We start from the raw sequence: 25,943 nt of genomic DNA, 5'->3' as shown, positions 1-25,943 counted from the left end.
CTTTCTCTGTTTATGATCGCAAACATGCTAATATGCTAATAAGTACTGCCTGCAAAGAATTTGGATGACATGTGTTATTCAGCAGCTTTTTGGTTTAAATTGATTGCCAATAATGACTAGCAGCTTCAATGATATAGTAGGGAGGAAGAACCCTGCAAAACCTAACGATGCTACAACAGTCTGTTCCGAAGTTTGGCTTTATGAGTTGTTAGGAGTCCCATGTTTTTTTTTTGTTTTTTTTTTTGTGTTTTTTTTCTTTTTTGTTTTTTTTTGTTTTTTTTTCTTTTTTGTTTTTTTTTTGTTTTTTTGGTTTTTTTTCTTTTTTTGTTTTTTTACTTTTTTTTTTTTTTGGAGTCCCATTTTTTGATGGTAATACTGCACTGATTCTAAAGGAATATGCAGCAGTATGGGACAGTGAGGTAAGAAAAACATAGAAGTTATATAGCTAGTGTCTTTAAAGTCTAAAAATTTAAACTATTAATTAAAAAACCTCACATAGCTCACAGCTATCAGATATCTGTGCATGGATTGGGAGCAGATATCTGTGCGTGGATTGGGAGCTTTTAGCTTTGGAGTGGTTTTTGTAACTCTGTTTACAATAAAAAGGACAGAAGAGCGTGTTACATTGACGAGGTCCCGTTCTTTCCTATGAGCATAATCTTCGCTTGTCCATGAGTCTCTTGAATTCAATGTCTTTCTTTAAGGTGAAAATACTAACTTTGCTGGTTTCTGAGCAGGAGAGGTGATATTTCTCCAGTCTTTGTTTCGAGGGGTTTATGATGTTACAACCCCTCACTTCTCCCTTAAGAGAGGATGGCATTGGAGCGCCGAATACCAATGAAATGATCAGCGCTGAAAGACCTTCTCATAGCAGCTCTACACACGTCTTTGTATTTGTCGTCACACAATCTGGAAATGGCCTAGGAAAGTCAATCAGGTAGAACATAGGTATAATTAGGGGGGGAAAAAAATGTTCGGACCTTAAAAAAACAAAAAAAGCATCATTGATAAGCCACACATCTCCATTCGTTTAGATAGTTCATAGTTACTGCTACTTTGGATAGCTGATATCTACACTAACTGACAGTTCCCTAAGGTAATAACCTTTAAGGGCTATGATTAGATTGCTGGGGCAAGGGGTAACTTGCCCTAATAACTTAGAGTTACTTAAAAATTGGCTTCCTAATGATAGGCTCCTAATAGCAATATCATCTGTTACCTACACACGTGATCCTTAAACGTAATGGACATACACTTGGGCAAAATCAGTGTTTACTCAGCTATTCAACTTCTCTTCAGTTTTCATTAGTTATTACATACTCTAAGAAAATTTTAATCAGGTAGGTATGTGCTGAAGGTAGGAGAGGTCTAATGACAAGCGCTGAAAGGTGCTATTTCACTTGCACATAAATTATGGTAGAAAAACATCTTATTCTAAAGTACCACCAAGGTACCACAGAAAGTATCAATTTTAAATGTGTTCATTTCAGTTGTGAATTTTGCTGTATACCCACCAAAAATCATAAGCCATAAGTATTACGTTGTTCCATGTACGTTACCATTTATATTAAAAACTCATGTACTTTCTACATCCAGTATCTGAATCCACATTATACCTTCCAAGTATAGGTCTCTCAGGTTAGCCACGGATGCTTTGTCTAATAAACTCATGGGACTGAACTGTGATACACACACACACACACACACACACACACACATACACACACACACACACACACACACGAACTGCAAGCTGAGTAAAAAACAGTTAAGAGGGAATTCCCTGGTGGCGCAGTGGTTAAGAATCCGCCTGCCAATGCAGGGGACACGGATTTGGGCCCTGGTCCGGGAAGATCCCACATGCCGAGGAGCAACTAAGCCCGTGCGCCACAACTACTGACCCTGCGCTCTAGAGCCCGTGCTCTGCAACAAGGGCAGCCACTGCAATGAGAAGCCTGCGCACCGCAATGAAGAGCAGCCCCCGCCCGCCGCAGCTAGAGAAAGCCCGCGTGCAGCAGCGAAGACCCAATGCAGCCATAAATAAATAAATACATTTATTTATTTATTAAAAATATCAAGACAGTAGAAATAGTCCAAAACATCAATTATTAAAAAAAAAACAGACAGTTAAGAGTGGTAAGTAGATTATGTAGGTACATCTGATTAGGGATACAATTTTAAGAAATTATTCATGTATGGTTATATGTAAGTGTAGAGGTTCAAATGGAAAACCATTAAGAACAGATTAAATATGATTGAAAGTATTCTGAATTATGGTTACAGAAGAGACAATTTTTTTTTTTATAATGTGGGATCCCTGTATAAACCATAAAAGACACAGGAAATATGATGCCAACGGGTCAATAAGCTCTTCAAACTGTTAACAGCTTTCCATTTTCCTAATCACTGCTTAATATAATTTAGCTACAGGTGTGGCTTCGGTGGCTGACAGAAAACCCCAGTTAGTGATTTCACAGCCTTACCTCTAAGTTCTGTGCTCTTTCTTTGCTAAGAGGAGTGAATAGAACATTCAGGTTGTTGTCATCTGCTAAGGAGCGAAGGTCAAAGTAGTATTTGGCATACACACTGAAAGGAACATTAATATTAAACTGAAGTAGCTCCACGAAGTGCCTTTCCATCTCATTCCTGGGGGAGGAGGAGAAGACAAAACCAACACAGGACAATTTTAGTCAACTGGGCTATCTTCAAAAATACCATTCTGAGCTACTAGGATGGCTCTAAATACTGTTTTGAAACCAATAATGGCTACCCAGCTGGATTAATACCCTAATGTGCAAACAAGGTACAGCTATTTGTGGTCCTTTCTGCGTCCCAGCACTTTGAGTCTGGGACAAGGGGGAAGAGGTCATGGCCCTCTTATGCACTCATGCTGCTGACTCAGGGGCTCATTCTTCAGAGTTCCATTAGTGCAGCTGTACGATTCATGCTCCACACTCACTCACGAGGCCCCGCTCTAGTGATCAGTTGAAAGGAATGATGTATGCTGTTTATTAGCTCTGAAGAACTTGCAGACATTTTCACCGGGCTGATGACAGGAAGGGGCTTACTGAAGTAGAGACGAGCCAACAAAAGGAGTGGGCACATCACCACGGCAACAAATGGATCCATCGAGAGCCACTGCTATTATCTCTGAGGGGGGAAAACTCTTGAGGCAACAAGGATTCATCTCAAGTAAATAAATAAATAAGCTACATTCGATGGGAAAGGGAATCCCCCCACCCCCACCCCGTGCATGGGGCTGTGTCAAAGGGCATAATGCAAGTTTCTGTTCACCTTAAAACCTTACTAGGGTGAGTTGTCGTCACCATGACAGGACAGGATGCACTTTTTAAGCTTAGGAAGGCAGTAAGATTATGTCTCAGCTAGACTAAACCCACTTTACGATACGACCTCTGATAGAGCAGTTGTTGCCCCCGGTGTTAGGAGAGCAGCCCAGAATGTTCAGACCTACCGCCCCTTGCCAGGACAGACTGCACACGCCCACAGAGGGCGAATTCAATGAAGTGGGAAAGTAGAGTGCTGGGAGCAGGCTTCTGCTATATGACCATATCCAGCCATTTGCTTGCCAAATGTTTAAGTAAATAAATATAAAGTTAGAGTAAATCTTACCACTTTTCACAGCAATCACTTTAGAGAGTTGATTAGATAAAAATGATAAATACCCAAACAAACATGCAAGTGGCTTATTTTACAATACATTTGGTTTCTTGGTTTTCAAGTGTTAATATTTTATCCATTGGATAAATCAACAAATGCTCCATGTTCTCCTGTATGGAGAGCAGAGTATGAGCAGAAATGAGGTTTCTCATTTGTTGAACTTTAAACCTAACTGAACCTACTTCCAAAATTAATTTCCTGTTCATACGGCCAGAAGTCTATAGAAATGTAAATCAGATAATGTTTTGATAATCAGCTAATCAGGACTTAATTTACTACAGGAATAAATGCACTTCACTATCCCTTTTATATTTTCTCCACTAATACATTTTAATTGTGTGGAAATACAGTACTTCATAGGATTAACATGTCTATTAATAGAGCTTTAATCACTGAAGAAAAGCATTATGCCTACAGAATATGCATCTTCTGTGTTTTTTGCTGTTTGTAAATGGCTAGGTGGCTGAAGAGCCTACCACTTACAGGCGCAGCAAACTGTCTGAACAGCAGCTGCTCAGTTTAACTTACTCTTTTGAAGGGAAATATATATTTAACAAGACACAGAGATGTTAGAAAGTTTTAAGGAAAAGCTGATAGACAGCAATTTTTCAATTCAGACTCAAAATGAGACCATTACAAATAGTAGTCAACAGCAGAGGGATGAAACAAATGTGTATTAAACACTTTGTTGTAATGCTTTCCAACTCCCAAAGATCATAAACAAAAGCAGCCTATTATAAACATAACTCCTGGTGATTCTCCGTTCTACACAGAAAAGCGTTGTTTAGAATTAGTTTCTTCATAGCTGGACAGTGCCGCCAATGCTCCTGGGCTCAATGTCTATGAACACCCACACGTTTCCCTGCATGTTCTCGGATGTTGTACCTGGAACCAGAGCCCCAGTCAGCTCAGCTGCAGATTCTGAGAAAATTTCAGCTGCCATCATGGCAGGGATGGTGTTCACGATTACAAATTTTCCTTCCTTCAAGGGACCAGTTCAAAGACTGATGATAGTGTTGGTCAACGTCACTTTAGTTTCTGCAACTTCCAAAAGTACTTCTATTCATTTCAAATTCATTATCTGCTGTTCCACTGTTTGCTAAGATTGCTACCAGCAATATCACCACGACCACCTGGTTTACATGATCACCAAAGTGGGCATTTTCACCAAAAGCCACTTTGACAGCTACTGACAGTCACTGGTCCCTTCTCTTAGTCACAGCTTTCCTCGCTTCAGCTGTAAATATGCACTTTGGTAATTGTGAATTATCTAGGGTAAGGGGCAAAGGTAACAAAAACAAACTCTTGCCCCTGCCTGCCATCTTGATCGGCCTCTGCTGTCCAATATAATCAAGAGGTGTCCTTTCACATTTTCCTGAATGCCACCCACAAAGACAGGTTCACTGGCAAGCGGGCACTTCGAGAGTCTGCTGGAATTACCTCTCTGGCTCATCCTGCTTCCCACCCTTGGGGCCCTTCACCAGAGCCAGATTGGAAGCCTGGCGTTTCATGCCAATGTGAGCGTGCCATCTGTGAGGAGAACCTGCCTAGTTAACTCAAGGCCCCACAAAGTGCCGCTGTGTTTGCTGAGTGCCCTGGGTGAGGCCCCAGGGATGCTTCCCGGACGACCTGAGAGGTAGGTGTTTCCTAGCTCAGCAGACTTTAGGGGAGGAGACAGGAACACAGGGATCTGAAACCTTTATATGTGGCTACCTGTACATCATAGTTTCTGTAACAACAGAACCTCAGATAAAAAGGAGAAAAAGACCAGCAAAAGCAAATACACAATGTGTGACTCAGGTTGAAATTATAACCTGTCAGTAGTCTAGAGGCCCTAAGACCTTAACAGTGGCCACTTGCTTCAAAGACCAGGCATGTGCCCCTTAAAAATGGACTGGACCTGGTAGACAGCTTTAAGAAAGCTGTCAAGTTACTTACTGTACCATGTTGCTCTGGTAGTGAGCTTGTAAAATGTTTGGCAAAAACCACCAGAAAAATAATTTCAATTTCTCAAGCAGAATATTACAACAATAACACATCAAGACCTACCAATGAATGAGGGGAAATACAAATTGTTATACTACAGCTAGATAGAAAGAAGGCTGTAATTTTATGTCTATTTCAGCTCTCTGCACAAGGTAACCTTTCTTAAAATGTAACATTTCTTAAAAATGTAAACTTTATGAGAGCAAATGAGGTATTGGAAAATGGTTAGAAAGTTCACGGTAACCTTACAAACTCACATGTCCTCAACTGTAACGTCCTTGAGGATCTGGCAGTCGTCCACATTCCATACAGCCCGATCGTCCCAAAACTCGGAGGCAAGAAGAATGGCTCCCAAAACAATTCTTTTCCAGTTAGTGGGGCAAATGTCGATCTCAGCATAAGTTAAAAGCCTTTCTAAGTAAACCTGCAAAAGTAGAGCACTGATCTTTGATTTTCGTTCAGTTTAAGTGCTGTGATAAGAATTGTTAGGAATGACAGATTTCATCTCTTTTTGACACCCCTTTTATTCCTAGGTTCTACAAAGACTTTGCTCAGCCAAGCCAAGGCCAGAGGCCAGGTCACAGTTGTAAGTCAGATATTTCTGTGAGTCTGATATTTCTACTCTGCCCGTGTGAATTTCCAACCCAATTTTGGTCACAGGAATGAAAGGACATCTCAGCAAAGGGCATTCTAAAGACACGCATTGTATTATTACCTTCCCACTTGTCAAGGGCAGCACATACAGCCCAGTGTCGACTTCAACTGTTCAGTAAATGCTTGAGTGCCTATCACGTGCAATGTTAACTACAAGACTGGTGGTGGTTGCATGGCGATTTTACATAACGCTTGAGTGTGTAAAATTCTGGTAAGACTGAGCACATCTTTACCTTCTCTTCAGAGTCAGTCACCAGTCCTTTTGTGGCATGAACTTGAAGATAAAAACTGGTGGTCAAGAGAGCCTCCCAGTGGCTGCTGCGTGGCACAGCAGGACAGGCAGTACAAAGGGGCTTTACAACTGTCAAGTATTCCCATATTTTAGTGCCTTTTGAAGGAACACACATGCATACAAAGGGTAGTCCTTTTCATAGCCCCAATTTTTCACATCTCCATTATCATTTCATTATTCATTTCTGTCTTACATAATCTGCAGCTTAGTCAATTCTTTTGGTTTTAAGGTGGGAAGACCTGCCTGTGTCTGTATCCCTGGGGCTCCTCTAAACCTGCCGGTTTGTGAGATGATTTCACGGTTTCTTTTACATGTATCAAATGTCTACCCTACAAAGAACTGGATGGAGTTAACAGCTGAGCAAAGATTAGAGAGGTAAGCTGTGATTTGTTGTTACCTCTGTAGAAGAGTGTATATGCCATTTGACAAAAAGAAAAATGTCCAGTTTGAAAGAGTCTGTTTACTCTCTGAAGGGTTATCAGATTGACAGCTCAGATTCGCCCATGCCCTCCAAACTCTACTGTGTTTTCAAACACGGGTATTGAGATTATATGTTCTTAGTGAAATTCGGCTCCCATTCCCCAAAGAACTCAGCACTCTCTAGTACCCTAAGAACGACTCTCCCCGCAAGGTTCAACTCTCTACTTTATGGGACTCATCAGAGGCACTGAAACGACACTGGCAATCTCTCAACTTCCTCTCACCTTTGTACTGGCAAACTTGGTACACGTGCTGATATTCATTTATCCCACTTGCCCTCCTGTCTCGGAGGAAGCGAGATTTCTTTCTTTTCACTGAAGCTAACTCTCCTATGAATGAAGTTGATCCCACCTCACTTCTGCAGAGCACTGTGCCCACAGTTAGTCTCCTTTTGAACAACTTCTCCCTCTCTGTCAGAGGCTTCCTCCAGTGTGAATGCTTCCATGTCCCCAGCCTGTCCCCCACTGCCCCTAGACGGCGTCCTCAGGCCTGAGGCCAGCTCCTCATCTCCCATCCTCTCCTTAACCCACTTCAGTCAGCCTCCTGCTGCTACCACTCTACAGAGACTACTCTTGCCGTGGTCACCGGTGCCTTCACACAAACAACCCAGAGCTCTTCGTCCCAGAGCTCCACTCCCCAGGCCTTCCCTCATAAATGAAAGAGCACTGCCACACGCCCAGTCGCTGAGACCAAAAACCTGCACTTGAGTGTATCCTGCTCCAATCTGTTAGGACTTCTTGTTATCTCTACCTTCACTGGTACCCTGACCGCTTTTCTGTCTGTCACTTCTGACTTGTATCGCTGCCACTGCCTAACTTCTCTGCCTCCCAACAGACTACAGTCTGTTCTCCCCAAAGCAGCCAGGAGAGCCTCTTCAATTAAGAGTACTTTATGCGCCTGCTCCAGATCTGCCAGAGGCTTCCCATCAAACAAATACCTTCTTCCCGTGGCCTGCAAGTTACGAGGCCCTGTGCGGTACGGCCTTGTCCTTCCGTGACCTCATCACCTATGCTCTTTCCCTCATTCCCCGCTCGGATCACAATGGCCACCTTGCTTTTCCTTGAACACACAGAACAAGTTCCTGTCTCAGAGCCTTGCACTTGTCCCCTCTGCCCGTAATGCCAGCGTACCTGATCTTCCTCAGTTCAGCCAGGTCCTGGGTTCAAACATTACCTCTTTAAAGAGGCTCTTCCTGAGCTTTCTAGTAAGCCCCTCTAATCACTTTATCCCTTTACCTTGCTTTCTCTTCATGGTTTTTACCACCACTTGAAATAGTCATCTTTTAAAAAACACTCATTAAAAAAAAACACTTATACTTTGCTATACACCTGAAACTAACACAACACTGTAAATCAACTGTACTCCGATAAAAAAAAAAAAAAAAAAAAAATTTACGTCTTCCACACTTGCTCCATAAAGGCGAGAACTTTATTTATCCAACTTGTTCTCTCCTCCACCCCCCACATGTAGAAAAGTGACACAGAGTAGGTATTCAGTGACATGGTATTTATGACATGAGCAACTTCTTGGTAGCATTTAGCGTTTGGACCATACTCTCCTTCTTGAACCTCTCCTGGTGTCTCTTAGGGTTCTCTGCTGGGTTTCCTACCACTGTAGCCACTCCTCTGGGGATCTGTCCCTTAAGTGCTGACAGTCTCTAGTAGGATCTATCTTCTACCCACTTTTTATTTTACATACTTTCTCTGCATTTGAACAGCTACACTTAATTCCCTCCCTCTAGCTCAGATTCATGCTCCAATCCCATATATTCAAATGATTACTAGACACTGCCATTCTGCTGTCTCGCAGGTACATCAAGCTTAACTTGGCTACAAAGAAATGCCCCTCTTCCAACCCAAATACTCTCCTTCCTGCATTTCCTAGCTCTCCATATGCAAGCACCATTCCTGCCTCTCTCAAGCATGTGCTAAGCACTCCAAGTGGCCTGTAGCGCCAAGAAAAGGCCTGTGTCTGATCCAGTACCCACTGAGGGGTCTCTTTTCAAAAGGACAAGCCTCCTGTCCTAAATTCTGCCTTGATAGGAGCAGGCAGTGAGTGGCCTAAGTATTCCTTCCCTGCAGACCACGCAGCTGACTTTCCCCCCTACAGGTTTGCTATAGGGAGGAGTAAAACAATCCCAACTACCTCTCACTTGAATATGATTTATTATTCAAATGATAAAATCTTACCATAGGAATTAGGAATGGATGACAAAAAGGTCCTTACACAGCTGTAGCTTAGCAGGCTAACTAGAGTAAAGCCTTCTGAAGTCCTACTGGCACCCTAGTCCTGGGCAACTTCACATGCAGGCAGTAAGAGGACAGCAGGGATGGTTAACACCATTATCCATTATCCAAGGAACAGAGAACTGAGGGCAGTAGTTCTCAGTCAGGACACACATCAGAACTGCCTAGGCAGTGCAGTCTGGGACTCAGCTTCAAACTGCCCGGAACCTGTTTCTGCCTGTGGACCAGAGCGCTCAGTGATTGCCCCGCCCCACCACCACCACACGCGTCGTCTGTGTGTGCGTGTGTGCACTGTGCGTGCGTGTGTCCCCTCAGGTGTGGAAGGAGAAACCAGAAATCTCTCCTGCTGCCTTTAATAGCAATTGTTTTGTGATGAGAAAAGCAATGGCAACGTTTTAAATCATAATGATGATTAAAGCTCAAATGTGTATACTTTACTTTCTTTTGATAGGTTTCTCTTAATAAAGTTCTAATGATCGTTTCAGGAACCTACTTTCATTTGGGAAAAACAGGACCATACCATGTGTACAAGACAGAAATTTCTACAGATGCTTTATGAAAGAAAAAATATCTTACCAAAGTTACTACTGCACCTTCAGCAGTTAGCTGTGCGGCACTAGAAAGAGTATGAACAAATCCGTAAATGAATTTGTGTTCAGGATCATGCTCGAAGTATTCCTCTGGAATCTTTTCTCGCTGAAGGGAGAAAAAATGCAATTTAAGTATCCACGGAAGAAAAATACTTAAAAGTACCCTTAAGATAGCAGTCTTCACACTTGGGCCCACGTGCCCCTTAAAATAATTCTGATTGGGTGACATGTCTTGTAGTCTTTTAAATCTAAACAATGGGATCCTAAAATACCACAGTGATCCAGTACTCACCACCATTCATTAAAGAAAAATACAGGCACAACCGCAGAAAATTTATGTATTTCCACGTTCCTCCCCACAGAATTCTAACCAAATGTAAACTATTGGGTTGGCCAAAAAGTTCATTTGGTTTTAAGTAAAAATAAAAGACACAGTTTTCATTTTCACCAAGCATTTTATTGAACAATATATTCACTAACCAAACAAACTTTTTGGCCAACCCAATACTTTTAGGCTCAAAAGTCTTGCTGATCACCATATGTCATACTTTTCTGTAGTCAACTTTGAAAACACATTTCCAGTGTCCTGTAACCATAAGGCTCTAAGAATGTGCTGTCCTGTACAGCAGTCGCCAGCCACGTGTGGCCACAGAGCACCCGGAGAAGTGAATTTTAAAACTTTGTCATTTTAATTCGTTTAAAATGTAAACAGTTTTCTAATTTTCTTCTTAGAGGCCTTATCATATTAGGTTTATTTACAAATATTTATATTGTTTGATGCTATGGAACATCATCCTTTAAAAAGATACATTTTCTGTTACTTGGGTATGTTTACTTACCTGCTCACTATTCACACAAAGTGCAACTCGGTTCATATCCATCAACCCCTTATACAACACGCCTTCGGGAAAATGACTAGACACAACATGGCGTGGGGAAGAAGACTTAAAGGAAGATGAATTTGACTTCGAGCTGGAGGAAGTAATTTTCTTCTAGTAATTAATTTCAAAGCAAATCAGCATGAAATAAACACAACTGTATAAGAGAAAAATACCACTTCAATAAAACTGACACTTACTGTGAGTGGATGTAATCTCTCATCAAAAATATCCAAGGATCTATCTGCAACTCTATAAAATAAGAATGTGCATTTAAAAAATTAATTCAGGACTTACTATCTTAGTAAAATATCGGCTAGGAGTAGAGAGAGGGGTAGAGGAAGCTTAACCTTCAACGAAGCAAACAGTTTTATAAATTCTTCTCCTGGATTCCACCCTTAGAAAGGTTTCCTGACCTATTTTTACTCAGCACATCAAGTTCTGTGAAACCTTTTCTACAACAACCAGCCAGAGTTGCCTCTATAAGCACTGACCCTCCCTAACAGGCAATGCTAGTAAACCAATATATTTTCACCCCTCTAACCTCACACTGGAATATGCAAGAACATTTTATGAAGCAGTGGTGGTGGGCAATAAATTCTTCTCACTTCAATCAATGTGAATATGAGATTCATGGTTTTTTCCCGTTTTTTTCTCTTTAGTTCTTTATATCCTTATTGTGTATTTCTTCTTGTCTCTTTTAAATAGTTTGAGTTAAAAATGTAATTGTCTTTTTATTTTAAAAGAAACCAGGCTTTTTAATTTAAAATTTCACCACACTAATACACTGCGCTCATTTGAACAGCGGTTCTCTAAATGTGGTCTGCAGGCCTCTGGGATTCTCCCCTATCCCCTCCTTCAGGAGGCCCAAGAGGTCAAAACTGCTTTTATAAGAATACTAAGACACTACCTGCCCTTCACATTGTGTGACATTTGCTATGGATGTATAAAAGCAAAAGTGGGTAAAACTGCTGGTTTCTGAGCATGAATCAAGGCAGTGGTACCAAACTGAATTAGAAGTCATTCAATTATTCACTGCCACTTGCAGTTAAAAAATCTGCTTGAAGAACATCCTTGATAAAAGAGTAAAAATTAATAGTGTTCTTAAACCTTGGTCCTTCTTTTTAATATTCTGAATAAGTGGAAAGTATGCATTAAGCACTTTTACATACTGAAATATGGCTGTGTTAAGGAAAAGCACTTGTGACTTGGCGGTAAGTCATTTTTTTCATAGAACACCATCTTTATTTGAAACACTTTTTTCATCGAACACCATCGTTATTTGAATGTACAACTGACACAGTCATTCTTTCAAAAATGAACAAAGTGAGCCTGTCACTTCAAGGAAAATAACTCTAAAGTTATTTGTTGCCAATGATAAAATTCAAGCCATCAAGCTAAAAATATCAGGAGTTTTGGAAAACTTCTACCTTCGATTGTGAACTTGACAACTTCTCAACACTTAAAAGACTTTTCTGGTAAGACTGGTGGTGATACTAACAAAAGTGAGTTTTTGACACTGTCTAAAGAAATGTGAACCAATACTTTCCAAATGACCAATGTATAATATTATAAAGTCAGGTACAGGTAAAAAGATCTACTCAGTATGCATGACAGATCAATGGGTATTAATTTAACATAGTATTTATTACAAGTTCATTGATATGATTTAGAATTCCATTTTAACTAATTTAAGAAACTAGCACATGCAGACTTTTGGTACAGTATCAAAGAATATACCAAATTATCTGAAGGCTTTAAAAATACATCTTTTTCCAACTATATATCTGCAAGCGGCTGGATCTTCTTCATATTGTTTCTTCAAAACAAATGACTGAAGACAGAATAGATATGAGAATCAGCTGTCTTCTATTGAGGAGATACTTTTCTCTCAATATTTTTTGTTGTGGAAAATAGTTATTTTTCATTAAAAAAAATGATTTATGTTGAACACTGGGGTTCCCAATCAGGGGTGATTTTGTCCCCCAGGGGACTTCTGGCCATGGCTGGAGACAGTTTTGGTTGTCGTAATGTGGAGGGAAGAAGGTGCTACTGGCATCTAGTGAGTAGAGGCCAAGGGTGCTGCTATATATCCTATAACACACAGGACGACACCCCACAACAAAGCATTATCTAGCTCAAAATTTCAGTAGTGCTAAGGCACACCCTGTTTTAATATACAATGAATTTAATTTTTTAAATTCTCAATTTCAATTTCTAATACAGTAAATTATCAATATAACCCATATAAACAAATACTCTTTGGGATGCTCAGTAACCTAAGAATTAAGGGTCCTAAGAGAAAAATAAATGATTCACTTCTATATTGTAATAAAAGCACTCTAATAATAAAAGCTTATGCCAGTAACATCTATAGTTATTACCTAACACTAAACTTGATACCTTGTAAATTAATTAGCTGGAATAACAAGATAGGTTTCAAAAGAGCTCACCTGTTCTTGATGTGGTAATATATTGCTAAAGTCATACTGTGGAGGAAAAAAAATACATTGTCATCACTGATTTTTATCATATCAGGCCTCAAGACATTTTTAAAAAGGGGTTAGCAAGGAGGGAAGACCTTCCAGAGGCCCAGTGGCCCCGAAATCCTCGAATTCAGAACAGTACCACATGGGTGCTTTCCCCCTTGTTTTAGGTTCTTCAGCTTTTAGCAAAATTAGGAGACCCAAAATGCTAGATATGCTGTTAGAAGGCATGTTTTGGTTGATTATTATAATATATAAATTATTACATATGTCCCCTGTCATTTGTCCTTCTACCCACAAAACCTTCTGTCCTGTACAAGTTATATCTATATATACACATGCTTAAATTTAAGCCATATAGTAGTTTGTGTGTGTGTGTGTGTGTGTGTGTGTGTGGTTTTTTTGTTAGCCCCTGCATTTCAGTTGATTTAGTTCGCTATCCACCTACCCATCCGTTTTCCATTATTTCCCTAAAAGTAAATAATAAAAGTGCTCTATACCAAAATGATTTCAAATCACTTTTACATAATTATTAGAAAATTTAATAGCAAAATTTTATAGCCACAAAACTGATGATAGGTCTAGCTATCCTGAAATAAGCAGTGCTAATAAGACAGCATAATACTACACAGTATCCTATTAATGACAGGTATTTCCAAATTATTTTAAATAAAGTATTAACGAACAGATAGATACAAGTCCTTAGGTAGTCTTTTTTAAGTTACTATATTCCTAAGTTATTCACAGATGTTGTATATTAGGCAACAAAGGGGTTCTCTGGTTAAGTTATATGCTCCCCTTTGTTCTCAGTGTCTAAAATGAAACTCAAAATAATTGAGGGAAGGCAAATCTGAATTTTAGAATAGGTCTATAGAATCTTAGCACTTGTATAAAGGCCTGTAACACCGTTAGCATCAAAGATGGATACTTCTATAGTGCTTCAAAGTTTCATCTTCAAATTGATTTTAAAATCACAGCATTAGAAGTTTTATGATGGAAAGGACCACTGAACCGTAGATGACATTTAATTAAACAACCCATTTTACAGATAAGGGAACCAAGGCTTAAAACTGACTTACCTAAGGTCCCACTAATTATCAGAAGCAGTTCTCTTTCTCCTGCCCTCTAACCAAATAGTGGCTCCCAAGCTCAGCTGCACACTGGGATCATCTGAGAAGCTTTAAAAACTGCCTGGCTTCTGCTTCAAGATGTTCTGATTTAACCGGCACTGGGTATGACTTGGGCATCAGGACTGTTTTTAAAGAGCCCCAGATGACTGCAGCGTGCAGCAAAGTTTAGGGATGAATGAGTTAGGGTTAAGATCGGAGAATCACTCGGGATGCTTTTGTCCATATAATCATGCTTCACATCATTCCCCATCTTGTCAACAGGTGTGTGTGCGTGGGTGAGAGAGAGACAGACAGACAGACAGACACACAGACACTGTGTCTTGGAGGCGGGGGCAGGCGGGTGGACTTTGTGCATCCAGAAACATATATCTTGAAAAGTTGCATAAGTGATTCTAATAAGGCTCACCTACCCCACTGAGAACAACTACCCCACTGAAAAGTAACCCCATGATAAACATTTTCAAAATCATTCCTAAAAGCCAATTGGCCCTATTAATTTTCTCAGTAAACCTTTATTTCACCAATAATGAATGTGATGAATGATCATTTCTAAAACTTCATGAGAGCAAATTAAAATTTACTGTACTTCCAAAAATTAGACTAGGTCGGGAAAAAAAAGGATGAAACCTTCTTGTCTGAGCAAGGTTAATCTTTTTTTTTTTTTTTTAATTTTATTTAATTTTACTTAATTTGGGCTGCATGGGGTCTTTGTTACTGCGCGCGGGCTTTCTCTAGTTGCCAAGAGCGGGGGCTGCTCTTTGTCGTGGTGCGCGGCCTTCTCACTGTGGTGGCTTCTCTTGTTGCACGGCACGGGCTCTAGGTGCGTGGGCTTCAGTAGTTGTGGCACACGGGCTCAGTAGTTGTGGCTCGCGGGCTCTATGGCACAGGCTCAGTAGTTGTGGCGCACGGGTTTAATTGCTCTGCGGCATGTGGGATCTTCCCAGACCAGGGCTCGAACCTGTGTCCCCTGCGTTGGCAGGCAGATTCTTAAACCACTACACCACCAGGGAAGTCCCTGAGCAAGGTTTACTTTCAAAGTACTTTTGAATTATATACTGGACATCAGACTCTTTTGAATTCAAAAGAAGCTGCGACTCTAGCCAAAGTAGAGTGGTTTTTGTACCCACAGATTCAGTGTCTTGGCTGAATAAAAACATTCAGTGATTATGTGATAAGTGCCCAAACTCAGGACTTTAGAGATGGGGCTCAATTTTTGCTGAAACATGACTTGACTGCAACTATTATTGTAAGCACAAGAGGAAAGTTACATTATTATGACTGTGAACTTGCTGTCTTTAATTAAAGTAGAAGTTACTGATAATTTAAATAGCTAAAAAAAAAGCTGGCACATTAAAAACCAATTAAAAATACAATTAGCTTATAAAATTAAGACAACAAATAAAATTAAGGATAAGGACATTAATATTTTCAAATAGCATTTCCCAAACTGTGTTCTGGAAAATCAACATTCATATCCTAAGGAGATGTTAATGTTTCGTGGACAACCGCGAGGGAGGAGGCAAGAAGCTCTGCATCCCGTTTGGTTTTTTTCTCTTAAATAAGCTTGAAAGGTTCATCATTAGGGTGTTTTGAAAGTGCATCTCCAATTGTGGACTATGAGGTGCTCCCAGAAATTAAAGAATGGTTTCCATCATCATGACACTGTTCGTGTCTCCTTAAGTATAAGCCTGACCACAGCCATGTTTCCGAAACCTCACCTCTTTTATTGTTCTCTGCTGTGATTGATACAGTGTGTTGGAGATATATATATATAAACAAAACTTAAATGTGTCTATTAAGTTAAAACCTCAGTTGAACAAATTTCATCTACAAAGAAATTAAGCTTGAGTGTGTATTTCTTAAGACTGGTTTGATATATTCTCCCCCTCTTTGGGGGACAGGAAGGAGAAGTAAAATTTCATACAGAAAGAGTGCAGGAAAAAAAAAAAAGCACAGTGGGATAAATCTGACAAACTCCAATTAAATTTAAATGCAGATTCGCTTTGGTGCCAGCAGGGGACAAGCTGTTCCTTCTTCTAAGAGCAGCTTCCAAAGTAGTGCACGTTGTTTGAGGACTACAACTCATACAGTAATAATTGTCTCTAGAAACAGCCAATCAAAAGCACCTCTCTTTCTCACTGTGTTCAACAATGGCTTAGCAACAGAAACGCGTCAAATAAAGATTTATACTTTTTCTGGGATTTCTTATTTGCTAACTGGCTTTCCCTTCTATCATGCGCTCTAAGATTAAAATGGAAACTGAAAATTCATATTTAGGTCCTTGAAATCAATCTATAGTTGACACCAGTTTTTTAACCTGATCACTGAAAAGGACAATTCAAATGAATGAACTTATGTATGTCTAGGATGCTTTTAGCGATAAGGGGGTCTGTCACTCAGCCCTTGGCAACCTACTTGTACTCACCATTTTACTGTGGTTCTAAGATTAGGCTGGCTGACCGTGCTGTCATCTAGAAATATTGTTGAGCATGAGCTATACTTTTTAGTAAGCTGCCCTGGAGATACCTGAAGGGGAAGGGAAATAGAAGAAAATGTCACAGTAAGTTAAACCTATCAAGTGTGTGTTTTTCCTCGGTTAAAATGTCAAACGATAAAGCATTAAGATTTTTCTTACACTCCATGAACTGCCTGAGTGTGATATCATGTGCAGCTCTATGGGAAACCTCTATACTCTGACTTCCACAGACGAGCTTTGAGAAATGGGTTATAAAATGCTGCCTTGATATAGTACCTATAATCAAACCTGGCAAGCACCTATTATAAATTACCTTTATAATAATGTAAAAAGTTTAGAATAAGATTTCAGGGTTTTTTCCTTAAGCAATGAAATGCAGCTGAGATTTCCTATTTCTATTCAGTTACTACAATAAAACGTAATGCTTTATGTAATACCGATGTAGGAGCATTTCACTGCAGTAAATGAACACCAATAATAAATGTATTAGTTCAGGAGACAGTGTGACGAAACAAACGTTTTCCAATCAGAGGCTGGGCATGCCAGGGCTGCTCTATCACTAAAAAGCTGGGGGCCATAAGTCTCTCTGGGCCTCAATTTCCTTATCTGGAGGACAAAAAGGTACTGCTTAAAGATTCTCTCGCATCCAAAAAAAACGGATAAAACAACTCTGAGAATTTAACTTCTCACTTCATGTTTAAGTAAGACTGCCAGTACATTACTCAAGTGAGAACCTCAGAGAATACTTGCCATTCATTTCAAAATTGTACTAATTCTGTTCTACGTGTTATTTGACACTCCTGCCTCACCCATGCTGCTCTCTGCCTGCAATGCCTTTTTCTTCCTCCTGTCCCAGCAAGCTTGACCCCATCTGCCTCTAGGATCCCTTTGCCAGCAGGCACACCACAAAACTTCTCACTTTCTGCACACTCACACATCTAATTTACCAACTGTTCCATGGTCTCAGCTGCTTGCATAGTACCACCCTCTTAAGTAAACAAGATTCTCCAGGTTAGGAAGATTCTTCTCCTACCTCCAGCTACTGAGCACAGAATCTGGGACAAATTAGGATTCGACAAGTGTTTGAGAAATTATTTAAGATCAGTTACAACTGGAGGTAAATCTTACTAAAGATACAAATTCGTGAGAATTTATCTACAGTGGTGTTGGATAGGTGACAAAGAACTTTTTGAGACCCTCTAGAGAATGAACTATCTTTAAAACACTTTAGAAGTATCCATTTATTTGTGAAGAGCCCATGAACACGGCAATAGTCAAATACTAAAATGGCCTAAACTATGTTAGGACAACTCTGTTCCTTAAAGTAAGGCCAATAACCAAATCCCAATCACTGAAAGCCACTGGAAGGAAGAGTAGCATTCTTTAATACCACAGAATACGAACAATTTTAAAGCTGGGTTTTGGTTTTGGTTTTTGTTTGTTTACTAATTCAGATGAGCCTTCCTTCCTCCTATTAATATAAAATAGTTTTCACCATGCTGTCACACTCTCCCATCAATGTCCTCCACAAATACATGAAAGGTGAGGCAGGGAGAAAATCTAGTTGATGCTTTTTAAAATACAGAGCATTTAAATAAAAATTGCCAGTATCCAATAATCAGAAATATCCAAATGGCATATATAAAACACCATTTTGCTTGTTTCAGATGCTTTATGCAAAGCCACTTATTCCTTATTAACAAAAAGTTCTAGATGTAACATATTTGAAACAGTATCACTATTTGGAAGACTAATTTCTCCTTCAAGCTAGAAATGTTTTAAACTAAAACTCTGATATGGTCCTTAAGCTATTTGGTTAATGTGTAATTTTAGAATCTCAAAAAACAGATACAGCATGAAAAATGAAAATTCACTCATTCAAATACTTTGATTCTAAACGAAGCAGGTTATCTTTTAAGGTCACTACTATTAGGGTATAATATGACATACACTACACGTAATAAAAGTCAATTCTGACCAAAAATCTATATATATGAGGGGAATAAAAATAGTAAGGAAATGTACCAAAATATAGACTAGTTGGTAGAGCTTTGGGTGCTATTTATCCTGTTTTCCTCTATTAAAAACTTTTTTTTCTATTATGAATGTATATTGATTTGTCTTTGGAAATATTACTGCTAAAACATTTAAAATTTTTAATTAGATGTGCTCTATAATCCTATGGGGGCTCATTTAAGTTGTATCAGCAACTTACAGTCTACTGGCTCGATCCTACAAAAGAAACACTTCCACAGGCCTACTCCTGAAACTATTCAAACTTTCCAGCATCTAGTGTTCACTAAAGGATGGCAGAATTGAAGCCTCTGAGCAAAGCCTAGATATGTTAGCTGCCAGCAGATTACTTTCCTCTCATCTTGCTTGAAAATTTAAGATAACTGTCCCTTATGATTAAAGCTTTACCATTGCTGGCTCACAACCTCAATAAACTGCACTGACACACATAAGGGTATAAAATGCAAATACAAAAAAAAAAAAAACAAGTAGCAAAAAACACTACTGACAGTTTAATGTTCATAGGTATTATTTCAATTGGTCACTGAAGAAGAGTATTTATCTTCATTCAGCACTAAGGACAAAATACATGGACTTTTACAATCTTTATAAGGGGAAAGGTTGCTTAGTAGACTGCAGGTTTAATGGTGAAGACTAGAAAATAATCATACCTAGGAGGCTAGTAAGTAACAACCCTCAAAGCTTATCATTAAAGGTCAAGTACCTGTTGAAATCCTGCCCCCACCCAATGACTCTTCCCATTGTGCCTACTGCCTCTGATTTTAACCCATTAAAAGAATAAAGCTGGAGAGAGCGAGAGTACGAAGTGCGGCAACCCGAGTCATGGCAGGACAGGCATTTACAAAGTTTCTTCCCCTCTTTGACCGAGTATTAGTTGAAAGAAGTGCACCCGAAGTTGTAACCAAAGGAGGCATTATGCTTCCAGAAAAATCGCAAGGAAAAGTATTGCAAGCAATGGTAGTAGCTGTTGGATCAGGCTCTAAAGGAAAGGGTGGAGAGATTCAACCAGTTAGTGTGAAAGTTGGAGATAAAGTTCTTCTCCCAGAATATGGAGGCACCAAAGTAGTTCTAGATGACAAGGATTATTTCTTATTTAGAGATGGTGACATTCTTGGAAAATATGTCGACTAAAATAAGTCACTATTGAAATGGCATCACGTGAAGCTGCCCGTTCCCCCAATGGCATCACGTGAAGCTGCCACTGAAGTTCTGAAATCTTTCATCCTGTAAATAATTTCCGTGTTTCTTTTATAATAAAGTAATGATATCCAAACTAATGATATTCATTGTCTCTGAAATTTCGTTTTCTCTGTATTGATTTAAACATTCCCAAATAAAAGTATATAAATGAAAAAAAAAAAAAAGAGAGAGAGAATAAAGCTGAAGTTCACTTTTTTCTTCCCCCTTTTCACAAGTTTTGGATACGTTTATTAAGAATCAATGACTTTCACTGAAAAGTCTGTAATACTCCATCTATGTTGCACATTAATGGACAATATGGTAGGGTGAGTGGTTTGAATAGAATTCATACTCAAGGCCTTAGTAGAAAAGTATAATATTCTAATTATAGGTATAATCAAAAATATTGTCTGAATTAATATCGTTAATTATATTGCATTAAACTTCAAACTCAGAACCTATATTCAAAGAATAAATCTAAGTTTGAGTAGACTGACCACAAATCTATTTCCTCTCCCCCTTCTTTCAGATATCATCTCATTAGAATTAAAGGCATTTTTTAAAAAAGCTATACATAAGACAGGATAAACAGCAGATGATTTTTAATGTTTGAAAGGTGAAAAGACTAGATAAAGGAGTGGTAACTGACATGGCAGAACAGAGGAAGCACAACCTTGGTACCTACAGAGGCTGACTAGGACAGGAACAAGAAAACCAGTTTGTCTTACAGAACCCAAGGCAGGCTCAGAGTTCAGAGGCGTGGTCCCCAAATCCTTGCAGTGAGGCCCATCAGTTAACGAGTTGTCCAAGTGATGCTTCCAATTAGATCTTAACAGACAGCCAAGGACCATCACACGTTTGAGGGAAGCCCCCAACAAGTAAGAGATCAAAACAGGAAGAAGGAATGGGACTTCCCTGGTGGCGCAGTGGTTAAGAATCCGCCTGCCAATGCAGGGGACACGGGTTCGAGCCCTGGCCCAGAAAGATCCCACATACCACAGAGTAACTGAGCCCATGCGCCACAACTACTGAGCCTGCGCTCTAGAGCCCATGAGCCGCAACTACTGAAGCCCGCACGCCCTAGAGCCTGTGCTCCGCAACAAGAGAAGCCACTGCAATGAGAAGCCCACGCACCCAACAAAGAGTAGGCCCAGCTCACCGCAACCAGAGAAAGCCCACGTGCAGAAACCAAGACCCAATGCAGCCAAAAAATAAATAAATAAAATAAAATATAAGGACGCTTTAAAAAAAAACAAAACAAAACGGGAAGAAGGAATTGATGGGAGTGATAAAAACTCAGGAGCAAATGAAAACTTGAAATTGCATCAGTGAAAAAAAGAATGACAGGATATAAGAGAACTCTATAAATTGAAAATAAGGTAGACAAAACAATATATTCAATAGAAGGATTAGAGCACAGTCAAGGAAATCTCCAGGAAGCAGGACAAAAAGACAAAATGCAAAGCAGGAGGGGAAAAAAGTTAGCGATCTGGTAAGTCTAAGACTTCCAACATCTGAATAATAGGAACCTGGAAGAAAAAAACAGAATATCAAAGAAACACACAAAAAAGGTCTATACCAAACCAAATTATGAAATTTCAAAATCCCAGGGAGAGGGAAGGTACTAAAAGGTTCCCGAGAAGGAAGGGATGGGGGAAAATGACTAAAATCGGTAATGTACAATGTACCATACAATGTCAACAGGTTTAAGAGCAACAGTGTAAATGAGAAGATGAGAGGGAAATGTCTTTAGAACGGCAAAAATTAGTTTCAACTGAGAATTCTATACTTTATCAAATAGAAGGAGTTTCAGAGAGGCTAGATCTCTCTAAACTTTCTGCCCATGTGCCCTTTTCCCAGGAAAATGTGCTCCAGTAAAACAAGGAAGTATAACAAGACAAGAGGGAAACAGAATCTAGGACATAGGGGATCCAACATGAGAGAGCAGAGTTATGTGAGATCCCAGATGACTTCACACAGATATCCCAGGAAAAGAGGCATAGAGCAGGCCTAGGGGAACACTAGTCTATATGGGAGTAGGAAGACAAAAGATTGGGGCAAAGTGTCTCCAAGAAAAAAATGGAACAGATGTGGCTTAGTAGACGGAAAATAGTTTTCATAGGCATGTGACAAATGTTAAAACATTTGGGGAAAAAAATAACTGTTAGAAAACAGGCAAGTGAATATAGTCAGGAAATTAATTCCACAGAAAAAATGAAGAATGTGAAAGCAGGGAGACCGGGCAGGGAGCTACTTACTGCATTTGGCTGTGTGAGATCACGTTGGCTAGGAAAAGGGGGATTGGGTTATCCTAGAGAAGTGCAGAAGTGCTCCAATTTCATTAATATTTAAGAAAAAGAATGAAGGGTGTACAAGGAGGAGGCACAGTCAGAGAACTATATGGCTCAGCAATGCACAATATTTGCAGAGTCGTAGTAATGTAAACATTGATTCTGATTTAATAAAAACTGATACATGTTGAGGGAACACAGGGAGGGAAATAACGTCATGGTGGAGCGAAAAAGCTCAGCTTTCACCTGCTATGACAAGAAGTCAATGGACAGTGCTAAAAATTAACTTACCTGTTATACTTTTATTACTTTGGTTAAAAAATAAGATCAAAAAAATAAGGCAAAAGAATTTAAGGCAGATCTTTATACTACAACCGTATTAGTGAAATTTAACGTAAATGTCAGAACCCTTAAAAAATGGGCACTACTAAGTCAAAGACTTTCCTGAATCCATTTGATAATTAGGAAAATAGAGATTTAGAAAATCTACAAAAAAGAGGTCCATGCTAACAGTATTGGATCCATCATATTTTTAGGAATCATGGCAGACATATTTTTAATTCAAACTATTAATTTCTTAACTTTTCAACTGTTTACTTACATGGTTGAAATGGTTGCTCCTCCTCTTTTCCCGCACTAAGAATAAAAAAAATTAACTGATGAATTCTGATACAAATGCCATAGAAAAATAAAAGTAGTCACTAATTATCTGATGGATTACCAATAACACAATGAGATAGAATTCCATTCTATTTTTTAAAATAATTTCCAACAAAATATATAATTTAAATCACCCAGCAAGATGAGTCCTATAAATAAAATCTAAAAACTTAGTTTCACTTTTTTGACCTAATAGATATTCTGTATTAGGCACAAATGAAAGACTCCCCATTTACAAAAGAAAAGGACAAAGCAAATCAGGCCAGGTGAGAAACTTAGCTAATAAAAAAATGTACCTGCTGCATAGCTGAACTACTAGCCAGGAGTATTTTCTCAGTCTTCATTTACACACAGCTTACTTTAATTACCACAATCTACAGATGACGACTCTAAGAACCAGTTTCTGGCCAGGCACTCGTCTCCGAACGCACCAGGATCTCTGGAAGCATCCTGAACCACTTAATGGTAACCTACTCAAATACCTTACTGAAAAAATACACAACTGGAAAGTAACCTATGTTAAACGTAAATTTTAAAATGAGTGTGCTGACCTAAATGAACATATCTACAGCACACAAAACGGTTTTGCTCCAACAAAGGCCAGAAGAATAAAAGCCTGAAGAGGGTCTTAGGCCACACTCTTGCTCACATTGCCTCCTTTAACTCCAGACAGGCATCACAGGCACGGATTCCTTAAGGCTGAAGAGAGAGACAGGCATGGGACAGCTTTTCTTTTACTGTCTCCAGAGCCCCTCTACATGTGAGCAGCTCATGGCTCTGGAAGAAACTGAGAAATAGAGCAATCCTAACCAGAAAGGAGTGGCTCAAGTACACACACTAGAAAAATGCAAGTTAGAAACCCCAGGAGCTTCCAGGTTGGTGAGCATGTAGTACCCTTGCAGAGGGCATCAAAGCTCTGTGCCCTGTCCCCATGCCTGGCCCTATGCATCTCTTCCATCTGGCTGTTCCTGAGTTATATCCTTTTATAAAAACCAGTGATCTAACGGAAAAAAACAAAAAGCAAAACAACAACAACAAAAAACCAAACCTCCGTTTTTTATTGTGCTGCATCACTTTAAATATTATGGAATGTTCACTTCTTGTATTCCTGCTCTCGTAATCAACTGAAAAACTTGGTCACGTATGGCTTTTTAGCAAATAAACTAGGATTTAACATAACATTCAGGAAGACAAGCAGGCAAGCAGGAGTGCAAAAAATTCTACGGTTCTGATTCTCATCTTAAAACAAGGAGGACACAGGAAATGTATATGAGTTTCACATGCTGAGGATAATCTTCTGGAAAACCCCATATGGCATGTTGCTCTTATTACCCTGGCACAGCACTACATTAGGATGAGAAAGTTTTGAATAGCTTAAAAGTTCTGAGTAGCATAAATCTGGATGTGAGATAGGCTCGTCTGGTTGAACACTGTGTAAAACAGGGCCAAAATCACAAGGCTCAATTCCCACATATAACAACTGATTTTTCTGATTTGACCAAATGAAAACCTAACTGTGACCTAAACCCTATCATTTGTCTTTAACATATGTGCTCTTCGGAGCAAGGGGAAAAGGACAAAGTAGCATGGAGAAATAGACCACATCTAAATCATGTGGCCAGTTGACTATGTTGATAAAGAGGTGGCAAAATGTATAAACAGATAGTCTAAGTGTTCTCCTCCCTAAAACACTGACAACTAAAGGAAACTGTATCATCAACATATTAAAATAAGACAAGTGAATACATAAAAAAGTGAAACATTTAAACCACTGTAAGAGTTTTTCTAAATACCTCCTATAATACACAAAACAAAAACAGTTTTCACTCTTTTTCTCAGGGAAAAAAAAGCATTGCCTTACCATCTGTTTGAGATTTGCTCGGAAAAATGGTGCTTGCCCTTGGGTGGTCAGAAGGGTTTGGTTCCAAAGCTAAGTCTGTATAGGAAGAAGAGAAAAAGGTGTGGTGATTTAGTTGAGTAGAAAAATACATGATTTTAAAGATAGCTACACATTGATTGAAACCACTTATTAATAGTCTTGAGAAGAGCTTTTAGTAATGACAAAAAGGCAATTTTAGTAAAGGCACAATATAAAAATTCTATTGGGAAACAGCAAAATTGTAGAAACTCTCCATACATGTGGAGAAAAACCATGGCTATGTCTTAGACTTCTTTAACTTGCACCTAAATAATCTATGCCATTTTTAGATGAATCATATATGTGACTCCCCTCCTATTTATCAATTAAAAATTCAGTCACCCTCTTTTAAAGCTGATATTACTAGCACATTCCAGGAACAGTCTCAAGAAGCAAGTTATGCTGTGGCCAACTACTGTCAGATACCAGCTCAATATATCAAATATGCCAAAACGAAGTGAGTTGCTTTTGGCAAATGTTCTTCAGACAATCAAATGGCTAATTCTAACTCCATTCAACAAATGAACTCATTTCATTGGCTGTGGTTTATCTGGGGGCTATTCATCATGGCAGATTTAAGAGGACTACATAAAAGTTCAATGTTCTAATCTAGAGGAACACTTCCATGAGAGTGATTTTTAACTTTGCCCTCTATTTCCAAAGCTAAACTCACTTCTTCATTCCACGCTGCATGATTAATTTGGGGCTTCAATAAGAGTACTTTCTGGAGCAGATCATAGGGCTACTAGAAAAAAATTTTGGCCATACCTACACGAAAAGGTGGGTCTGCCTGTAGCCCACCTTGCACCAAGGTGGGATAGCGTCTTCTATTTAGGCAGAAATACAAAACAAGCACAAGCTACCACACAGGATAGTACGGTTGTTGTTTCAAACAAACAAACAAACATAAAAGCCCTATGACACTTCCTCAGCAAAGTCCATCTCAAACCATTTAACCAATCTTT

The 25,943-nt window shown here is 39.2% G+C and overlaps 1 protein-coding gene across 1 annotated transcript; it reads right to left on the bottom strand.

Annotated features, from left to right (window-relative positions):
* LOC309662817 (cyclin-Y-like protein 1) lies at positions 1-25,051 on the bottom strand (the record flags this gene model as incomplete). The annotated part of the gene is made up of 9 exons (XM_082465960.1): positions 1-920; positions 2,484-2,646; positions 5,922-6,088; positions 9,913-10,032; positions 11,005-11,056; positions 13,258-13,293; positions 16,846-16,946; positions 23,002-23,036; positions 24,922-25,051. 9 exons carry the CDS (start codon positions 25,049-25,051, stop codon positions 804-806), a joined length of 921 nt encoding a protein of 306 aa, XP_082322086.1. The 3' UTR covers positions 1-803.
* Between the last annotated feature and the right edge of the window lie 892 nt (positions 25,052-25,943).

This window comes from Balaenoptera physalus (assembly GCF_965194825.1).
Source record: "Balaenoptera physalus genome assembly, chromosome: 6".
Classification (NCBI taxonomy): Eukaryota; Metazoa; Chordata; class Mammalia; order Artiodactyla; family Balaenopteridae; genus Balaenoptera; species Balaenoptera physalus.
The sequence above is the reverse complement of the archived record's forward strand: the minus strand, read 5'-3'. Positions and strand labels throughout refer to the sequence as shown.